At 41.0% G+C, this 10,457-nt stretch overlaps 1 protein-coding gene across 6 annotated transcripts in view; it reads left to right on the top strand.

The window, feature by feature from the left end:
• Window positions 1-10,457, top strand: part of App (amyloid beta precursor protein) — a 228,643-nt gene that overhangs the window by 116,164 nt on the left and 102,022 nt on the right. For all 6 annotated transcript variants that reach the window (XM_031364311.1, XM_031364309.1, XM_031364310.1 and 3 more), the window contains exon 6: window positions 7,241-7,443. In XM_031364311.1, coding sequence (XP_031220171.1) covers window positions 7,241-7,443 — 203 coding nt within the window. The remainder of the gene's footprint in view (window positions 1-7,240; window positions 7,444-10,457) is intronic.

The raw sequence follows: 10,457 nt of genomic DNA, 5'->3' as shown, positions 1-10,457 counted from the left end.
TATCAGGCTCCTGTCAGCCAGCACTTGTTGGCATCCACAATAGTGTCTGAGTTTGGTGATTGTATATGGGATGGATCCCCAGGTGGAGTAGTCTCGGGATTGTCATTCCGTCAGTCTCTTCTCTATAGTTTGCCTCTGTAACTCCTTCCATGTGCATTTTGTTCCCCCTTCTAAGAAGGATCGAAGTATTCACACTTTGGTCTTCCTTCTTGAGTTTCATGTGGTTTGTGGATTGTATCTTGAAGACCCACTTCTTAAAAGCTTTGCAGCCTCCTAAAAATGGCTCTACCACCTTTTAGGAACCAAGTGTTCAAATACATGGGTATATGAGAAACACTTCACAGGCAGGCCATAGCACTGCTTTGGGAAGTCCAAATGCTCATCCCCGTACTCACACCCGTGTGTCTTAGACAGCGTTCCTGAGTTCATTTCCCCATTTGTGGTCAGCACCTTATACTGTGCCAGTAGACCATTGTTTCTTCAGTTCTGTAGTCTTCTTTGGTCTATAGGATGTGTCTACCAGGAGGGTGGAGAAATTCTCTGGTTTGTTTCTTGAAATCTCCCCTAGGGAATAGAGCACGCCCCCAAACCAAGTATGAATCCTGTTAACCAAATGGATAGAGACCATGAATTCCCTGATCTCCATTTGAGATCTATACACAGTCACCCATTCTCACCAATATCCCGAGTCTTCAGGAATTTGTTTCTTTGGAGGTTTCTGGCATAGCCTCTGATGATCCAGAAATTTGTTTTCTCACATCAAGAATTTAAAACGGTTCTAGGACTTTTTTCTCACCGCAGGTGCTTCTACTTAATCCTGCATGGCTCATAAAGCTGTCAGGACAATGCACTTTAGATTATATATGACTTTTCTTACTTCCAAGATAGCCTTGGAAAAAAAGCACTTTAGTCTTTTACTGTAATTATAGTCCAGATTTAGAAGCCTTGCCAGAATGTCATTCTACCATGCTTTTTTTATGGTGCTGAAATATTTTAAAGAAAAATCCAGTCAAGAGCATATTAACTAAATATGTCTGTACATCTCTACAACTACTTCTCTGCAGAGCCCACTGATGCCCTCTCACCCACCAAATGAATAAAAACATTTCGGTATCATGAAGTACTAAGTTCACAGATTTGTCTAAAGTGCTTTTCATGATTTAATTTGATTTAACAGATCATTCCCAGCAACAGTTTTTTTTCCAAATTATTTTATGATTATGGATATTTCGCTTTCACATGTGTCTGTGCACCACATAGACCCACCCTAGCACCCCATGCAATGTCCAACCTTTGAACTTCCAATCTTCCCTGCCTGCTGTCCACTCACTCCATCAGCAAGATCAAACAAGTAGAAAAGTTTCTGGGTACAAAGTACTAATATGCTAATGAGCAGGTAGGATGTATGTTCTGGAGACCAGGGCCAGCATTTCAAGTGCAGTGTTCAGGGGTGACCCTGAGCAAGTCAAAAGTTGCCATAACTAGTGAATGGCAAAAAGTGTAGTTTAATGGAGGGATTCAACAGTTGGATGAATGGTTGCATTGCCTATTTATTCGTTAGCTTGTATTGAATCTGCATATATCTCTTTTATTTCCTCGTTTATCCACTAATGAAAAAGTCCTGGTTTCCTTCTGTCTTTCCTCTCTGTTAAAACTCTGTGAACTTTTGTTGGGATCATGGTTATTTGCATATTATTCCCAGTTGCATAATGAATGCATATTCCTGCCTCATTCCTACTGCCCAATGGCCTATGGCTTGTGCACATCACTTTCTCCTTGGAATTTCTGAAGCTAGTGTTATGCAAGGCCCCTGTTGTTCTCTGAGTCATTAGTATAGACTCTCTCACCCAGAATAGGCATTACTAAATGTGTAATGACGACTCAATCCAATTTCAAACCAAGGTTGGGACCGCAGCTCACTCTTAATTGCCTGAGTCATGCAGTTTTGGTGTCTCAGTCTTGTTATTTGTGACTTCTCAAAGTGGCAGTCCTTAAGTTGAAGCTCCAGCTGGGTTTGAGATCCTTCCTCAGCAAGGAATGCTTTAGCTGCAAATGTCAAAAATCATCAGGAATGGCGTAGTAGTGAATAGCTCAGAGTCTTTCCGGTGAGCTGTGCTTAATTGATGGTACACCTTGGTAAACCTAATGGCATCCCCTCCTAGGTGGTAGGGGCTTCTGCCTTTCCTGGTGGGCACAGAAGGTAGGGGGAGAAAAGCAAAAAAACAAAGACACTTGGGCTACCTTTTTATCTAGATGTGGCTTCTCCATGAAGCACAAGCATGTATCCTAGCTTCTATTGTCAGGCACAAGGCCTTCAGGCTGCAAGGGATGCAGCAACGTAGACTAATGTGCTATTTGGTTTTTATCCTCTCCTGTGAAGAGAGGGGAGGAAGGACTTAGGAATGACCTTGGGTAACTTACACAGTATCTGCTACAAGGAGTTTATGCCTTTCTCCTGAGAAGAACATTGGTCAGATTTTTGTTTTGAAAAACTTCTAACTGAAAAATTGATACTCCTTGCTAGCTACCATGTGTCACCAAGGCAACTACCCCCCCCTCATATCTGTAGGAGATACAACCAACCCAAAGTGTTCCATCATCACTGGGACCTCAAGTAATACTACATTGTATATATACTGTTTGCTGCTTTCCTTCTATACCTGTGATTAGAGTGTGTACTCATCCACAGAAAAATATAATCAACAGATTATCAACAGATCATGAAAAAAATGGAGTGGTCATAACAATAGTGTACTAAGAATTACTTGAAGGTTGTGAATTGTTTCTGGAGTTTTCCATTAGATAGTTTTAGAATATGTTTGACCAGGTAACTCAGAGTGACGCCACAGTATTGTAGAATAAAATAGGAACTATATTCTAAGTCTTCAGCATCAAAAGAAGACTTTGTGTGTGTGTATATCTGAATTAATGAAGTAATTAATGGAGAAGATAATTTGGCTGATTCAACCTGATTCAATGAAGCCATGACAAAAGGTGCTATAGATAAGAAAGAACCTGTGTTTGCTTTCTTTGGTTGTAGGTACCTTTATTGCACTGGGTGCTTGGGATAGGGAGTGTATCTGTCTGCAGGCTCTGAAGATGCCAGTTCTGCTCCAGGGAGTTTCTATGCCAGATCAACCCACAAGTATTTACAAGAAGAAAAGTGGTTTGTTACTTTAGGAAAATCCACACTAAGCCTTTTTTTTTTTTTTTCCTGAGCAAGGGGTGTGCCTGAACCTTTAAAGAACTCATAACACAACTCTACAGCTTTGCTTAATTTTAAAAACCAAAAACAACCTGGTAGACCAAATCAGAACACTTACCCCTGCCAACCACCCTTCCCTGTGGTCCAGCTTTCTTCTCACCAGCTCGTACAACTCCTGAATTTATCTGCCTGAACGTTTGTCCATTTTCATTGTGAGGTATTGCCAGCATTTAGGAGTCTGAGGCAGAAGGATCATGAGATGGAAGTGTTCCTGACTTCATCTTCCTTGGGCTGTCCTTTGCTGACTATTCCCAGGGGACCACAGAAAGCAAGGTTACCTTCTTCCATGTTTCTTCCCATTCTCTGCAAGTAACAATAATGATCTCAGACACTGCTTTTCTTTGGAACACACTGAGTTACTCAGTTGGGGAACTGTGAATCCAAAGAAGGGAAAAATAATCTGTTCATCTCAGGTTGTTTTCTTGTGTTATTGGTGCAATGGTTTGTGTTTGTTTGTTTGTTTTCTGTCTTCATGGCTGTATTTTCTCTCTGTCCCTTACTATGATTCTGGGAATCTCCCAGAAACCCTCATGCCTTTCTCTTCTTCCCTTATATCAGCATGCATAGGTCTGAGCCCCATCTTTTTCAGTCATGCTCCTCTGGTCTCTTATTGGTCACAACATGTTGGGAATTGGCTTGTGGTTATTTTTATCACTGCTGAAGTAGAGGCCTGATAGTAGACCACATTCTCATAACCATGGGTATCAGAGCATCTATCAGCCATTTCTATTCTGCAATTTCTATGACAAGATGAAAAAACAAAGTAAATTTTGATAGAGAGCATGAAATAAATAAAATTTCTGAAAAACCTCCATTCATTTAATTTTTAAACTTTAGAGTAGCAAAATTGGGCAGGATGTACCAAGACATTCAATTGCCCCTTACTTCATGTCTTCAGACCCCTACCGTTGTGCCCACCAGAGGAGTACATGCGGTCGCCACTATCCTAACATGCAGAATAGCTTCACAGACCAAAGGACCCTCAATGAGCTGTGGGTTTGCTCCTCCGTGAGCTTCCACCCCCCAGCCATTGATCTTGCTTACTCTATCCTTTTGCCATGCACGGAATGGCACTTGACCATTTCAGAGAATGCAAATGGCAAAAGACTTTGCATGACTTTCGTAAGAAGGAATGAAAGCTGGTATGAGAACCATGCCACCTAAGGAGACTTACAGCTGGCAGCATCAAATGCAGTTATATCAGGTTCGGCCTCGTGGGAAATGGCAATTCACCTTCGTGATAGATAGCCTTTATCCTCCACCAAAGTACAGCCTTAAATATGTACCGGTGATCCATTGCCTCGTTGTCAGGTCCTCTTGACCTCCTCACTGCATTCAAAGACTCTTAGGATTGTCAAGAGCTTCTGTTTCCTTAGTATTTCTCATTTTCAAACCTAGAGAAGGCAGTTGCAGTATGTAAGTTGACAGCCTTTGTAGCTGGGAATGTGAGCATTCTGCCATATTATCCACAACTGTCTTTCTCTGAGTCTTTTTTGCCTGGCTTATGAAGAAATAGTTAGCCTCACGTTTTCACAGTCTTCTCCCGCCTTTTGTTTTCTGTCACTGTGCTCAGCTTTACACAACGATCTCACCTTTCTTCCATCACAGGACAACTAACTGTCTGGCCTTTCAGCTGGTAGCAGAGGAGTATCTTTCCTGCCTGTGAATGCTTCCTGTTAGTCCTAAAAGCTACAATTAGAAGTCGTATGAGTAGCATGTTCAGGATTCTCAAGATGCAGCCTCGTTAAGACACAATTGTGTGCTTCTGCTTTAAATAGTGTCCAAGTAGATAAGTGAATTCAGGGCCACCTAAATTTAATTCCAGAAATCAAAGCCATGGAGGCTTAAAATCAAAGCCAGTAAGAACTGGACCTGAATTCTCTCAGGGCAAGTAATTTAATTTCTCAGCCAGTTGAACTATTGTGCATCTCAGTTCTCAGTTATTATGACAGTAAATTATGCCAACAGAGGCAGTGAGGGATGATGGGCATGACATTCCTTCTTTTTTTCCTGGCTAGGCACACAGTAGAATACAGATCTGCACAGCTTTCCCCACAGCCGAGGCTTCTGTTTGGAGCTTTAAAAGCAGTGTTTAAGTAATAACAGAAGATGGATAGGCGCCTTAGAGAATCCAGCCATGTATTTTCTTCACCCTCCTTGACAGCGAGGACTAAGCAAAACCTGGACCATACACCAGTTATGAACATTGTTACAACAGTCATGGGGTGAGGTCATAGGTAATTCATGGTTTATAGAGAATCCTGGCCTGGATTTAACTTTTCTCCATGCCATTGCTTTCAAATTACCACCAACAGTGGAGAAACAAAGAGAATTGTGACTGTGATTTGGTTGGACAAATTCCAGGTGCAATCAACTCAGGAAGCAACCTCTCTTACATTCACTAGAAGAACAACCTTGAGATGAAGTAAAAGAATGTACCCCAAATCAAATCTAGGCTAGTTTGGAAAGGTAGTAGATGTGTACAGAGAAAGTTTTCTGCAGGCAATCGAGAAATCAATTAGTTCCCCCTATTTATATCTAGACAGATGGAGTCTTATCCCATCTGATTATCCATGACAGTGTCTGATCTTTGTTTTCTCACCTATTTCTTCATGGTCTTGATGAAAATGTGAAAATCAGTTATAGTCTCCTACCTATCAACACATTATACATTAACAACTCACTAAATTATTCAGTTTAATAACTTCTTCTGTACATTTTAGCCAAACATTTCAGAATATATTGTCCTTTCATCGTATTTCACCAGAGTTGGGGAAATGTCCCCTTGAGGAGCCCAACATAGTTTTATAGGATTTTTTTTTAAAGTCCTGCATCCTGTGCTTGTACCCATGGGCCTACTATGCATCATTCATTATAGAACCTGTACAGAGTATCCCTGGAGTTGGAGGAAACCACAGCAGTCCCTTGGTACTGCATCCATCTCTTCGAATTTCCTTTCTCTTTCATTTTCAGGACAGCATCACGATGCTATGCTGTCAGACACTGACTAGGAGAGTCTTTCAACTTTCTGAAAGCATGCGAAATCATGGCTGGGACCATCCCAGTCTCCAGCTCACATGAAATCTGATACAGTCTACGACACTGAACCCATACTCTCCTAACATCACAGTACCACAACTAATACAACCTCCAGATTTCCATTGCCTTTCCCAATTATAAGCTCCTTCTTGCTGGCCACACTGAACTTCAGGGTGATAGTTCCCATGTACTCTGTTTGTCAATGGGGACGCTGACCTGGGCATGGCCTCTCTTCCACTCATGTGTGTAGTGGGTACAGCCTCTCTTCCACTTATGTGTGTAGTGTTTCGTGTTTAACAGAACTATACCAGAGAGTCTCAGTCTCAGCTATTTGTCTTGTATTGGTTTTGTGATCTGATCCAGTGTGTCTCTGTCCTTTCCCACCAGGCAATATGGAGAACGCCCTTCTTTTGTGATCTGATCCAGTGTGTCTCTGTCCTTTCCCACCAGGCGATACAGAGAATGCCCTTCTTTTGTCTTCGTTTAAGTGCTCTTGGCCAGGCTGACATTGGCAGTCAGATGCTTCCCACAGGGGTTCTTAGTAGTCTCTTAAACTGCGTCTTAGACATATCATTTAATGATTTTGATCTTGCTTATCTTGCTACCTGCCCTGTGTGTGTCAGTACATAGAAGTTTACAGCCATGTCATCTCTCTATAGTCTACATTGTCTACAGTCTGCCTTGTCCACAGCGTCATATAATTGGAGTCATAATACCTTCTTTCTGTAGCCATTAAACAAAGGGCTACATCCACTTGTGAAACATTTTGTAGACCTCAGCTAGAGTTCCAACGTAACAGGATTTTAACCTTCCTAATGTTTTTCGTCGATCCCATACTTCCTCACATATTACCCAAGTTCCTTGATTTTTTTTCTTTACTCTCCTAAACTTTCATTCAGCCAAGTATCTCATAGCTATTTTTATTTGTTCTTCCAGTGAAGACAAAGTAGTAGAAGTAGCTGAAGATGAGGAAGTGGCTGATGTTGAGGAAGAAGAAGCTGATGATGATGAGGATGTGGAGGATGGGGATGAGGTGGAAGAGGAGGCCGAGGAGCCCTACGAAGAGGCCACAGAGAGAACAACCCGAATCGCCACCACTACCACAACCACCACTGAGTCCGTTGAGGAGGTAGTCCGAGGTAAGCCACTGTTGGGTTGCTACTTACATGTCTTAGGATAAGAGAAAGCAAAATGGAAGGGGAAATGATTTCAACCAATGCTTCCCTTCTCCAGCCCCTTGCCTTCACCTCCCTCCCTCCCACCCCACCCCAAAATCACAAGGCTTCTTAGGCTTGGTTTATTGCTGGTGTTGGTTTGGTTTGGTTTAACAAGCCGTCCAACAGTCCGTTTAAACTAAAACAAATCTCATTTGCATAGTCACTTCTACACCTTGTGTATGCTGTGGAAGAAATCCTAGACTATATTTATGAGACCCCATCTAGCCAGAAGCCATCAAATTTGACAAGTGCTGAATCATCCCCTGGTGGTAGGCCTTCATTGTTCAGCATTGCCCCTTGCATCTTGGACCTCTGAGATTGGAGTGCCTTGATTAGAAGGACTATAGTTTGGGTCATTCACTATGCTGGGCTTATAGACAATTCCAATAAAGTTTGCTCATGTGAATAGCTTTTATTAGATTTTACTAATTTTACTAAATCTAATTTTTTTTTTACTGAGTTGAATTTTTAATACGATTTGATAAGAATCACTTTATTTCGTGCTGTGAAATTCAACAAGGGCAATTCGTGTTACTTGTTTCATTGGGACGTATGACAGCACCTTCTTCAAAAAAACCAGGTGTAATTCTAATATCATAGCTAATGTTTCTCTTGTGAATGTTTTGAACCAAATGAACTAAAAAAACTTCCTCACCAGGAAATGAAAGCAAATATTTATCTTATGTTAAACAACCAAATGTTATGCCAACTACTGTGTTTGGGGGTTGAGATGTTTAATGGGTATGTGTTGGTTTTTTCCCACAGTAAAATATGCCTCTAGATCTAGATTAAGTGAACGTGGGTTGACTTCATTTTAGTGTAATGCAAATGATATTATTAGCTTTCATCCACGAATGCTACAACTCAGTAAGAGTTCCTTTCCCTTTTGATTAAAGTATAATGATTACAGCTCATTAGAGTTTAATATGGGATACTGTCCAACTGAAGTACATTGTTAATTATTATTGTTAGTAGCTCCCTCTCCCTTTGCTGCACTTTAAAGAACTTTATTGAGGTAAGATTTTATATATCATAATATTATCTCATTTTTAATATATAATACAGTGACTTTAATAAATTTACTCAGTTATTTAATATCACCGTAATGTAGCCCAAGGCCATTTCTGTACCCTAATGCAATCCCTCCTGCCCACTCACAGACTTGATCCTCACTCATGGCCCCATCAGCAGCTGGGCTACTTTGGCCTCCACTGAGTTGCCCTTCTCTTAGTATTTAATTTGTAAGTGAGGTTGTACCCCACACAGCTTAATGACTGATTTGTATCCCTTAACAGTATTTTGGGATTTTCTGTTTTTCACTTGGAGTAAATTTTGTTAGTGACGAATTGAACACTCAGCAACCTTAGATCTAATGCAAGTATTCTGTATTGTTTAGGAAGAATGTCCAGTTTCAAGTAGATGGTTTAGTTTTATAGTTCCCTACTTAAGGCAGCTTCTGTTTGTTTATTTGTTTGTTTTATTAGATATTTTCTGTATTTACATGTCAAATGATATCTCCTTTCCTGTTTTCCCCTCAGAAAAAATGACAAAAAAAAAATCATCTGTTCCCTCCCAACTCCCCTGCTCACCAACCCACCCTCTCCCACTTCCTGACCCTGGCATTCCCCTACACTGGGGCATAGAACCTTCACAGGACTGAGGGCCTCCCCTCCCATTGATGACCTACTAGGCCATCCTCTGCTATACATATGCTGCTGGAGCCATGAGTCCCCCCATGTGTACTCCTTGGTTGGTGGTTTAGTCCTTGGGAGTTCTGAGGGTACTAGTTAGTTCATATTATTATTCCTTCTAAGGGGCTGCAAACCCCTCAGCTCTTAAGGCAGCTTCTTGTTGAATGAATGTGCAAATAGAGGTATCCTTGACCTGAATGAAATGCACTACTTCATGTGCCCAAGGCATCTTTTTCCAGAGAAATTTTCAAATGTTTCTGGAGGCCATGACTGGCAGATCTGGCCTAATGAATTTTCCAGCCCTGATTTTCTCAGCAAGGAAAGAGGTGTTTTTTACTTCCCCCACTCTGGGTTTCTTTTCTTGGAGTGGTATTACAGTGACTGAGAATTTGCAGTGAACTGAGGTATTTAGAAGTAGAGGACACTTGTTGGCTGCCTGTAAGTATGAATGGCACAGGTGCTGAGCACACACAGGGTTGTGATGGTCATGAGTGCTGAGATGTAGGATGAAATCAAAGCCAAAGAAGTGCAAAATCATCTATTCCGTAAATTAAGAACATAGAAACTACTTCAGAACAAGCCTCCAGATTGGCCAACAATGGTTCTTAAGTAGATGGCATTTATACAAGGCAGAGAAAGTGTCTCCAGGTAAATTTTGTTGTGATGCACATCACAGTCAATAGGAAAGAGCAAGCAAACCCTGTGCTTTGGTGGAACATAAGGGGCATGCTTGGGAGACAGGACTAGTTGATGCGCTGTGGAAGAGAATCTGAGAAAACTGGGTTGGGTCTGAAATGTGAATGTGCCTGGGTCAGCAAGTACAGGTGCTGAGAAAGATGGGGAATGGTGTGAATTTGACCATCATGAGTAACAGGTGGACAAGGAGTGGGAATCTTAGGTTTATATTCTAATGAAGATGGAATTTTCATGAAATCTGTGATCTCATTAACTTCCAAGTATTGTTATTTTTCAGAATTTGTCCTTCCTTTTTTCAGTTTCACGAGTAACTTTGTAATTTTAGGTATTTAGTTTTGGTATACAGTTTTCCATGTAAGATGTAATTTTTAGATCTTCAGACAGAACATATAAAGACATGCACACTATGGGATTTTTTCTAGAAAGCCAATGGTAACTGAGAACTAAAACAAATCTCTAGGCTAGATGTATATAAGAAAAATCTAAAGCAAGCACTAATTTTAAAGATAAATGGGAGCTAGGGATTGGCACAGTAGGGTACTTGCTGCA

This window comes from Mastomys coucha, unplaced genomic scaffold (genome assembly GCF_008632895.1).
Source record: "Mastomys coucha isolate ucsf_1 unplaced genomic scaffold, UCSF_Mcou_1 pScaffold12, whole genome shotgun sequence".
Lineage (NCBI taxonomy): Eukaryota > Metazoa > Chordata > Mammalia > Rodentia > Muridae > Mastomys > Mastomys coucha.
The sequence above is the reverse complement of the archived record's forward strand: the minus strand, read 5'-3'. Positions and strand labels throughout refer to the sequence as shown.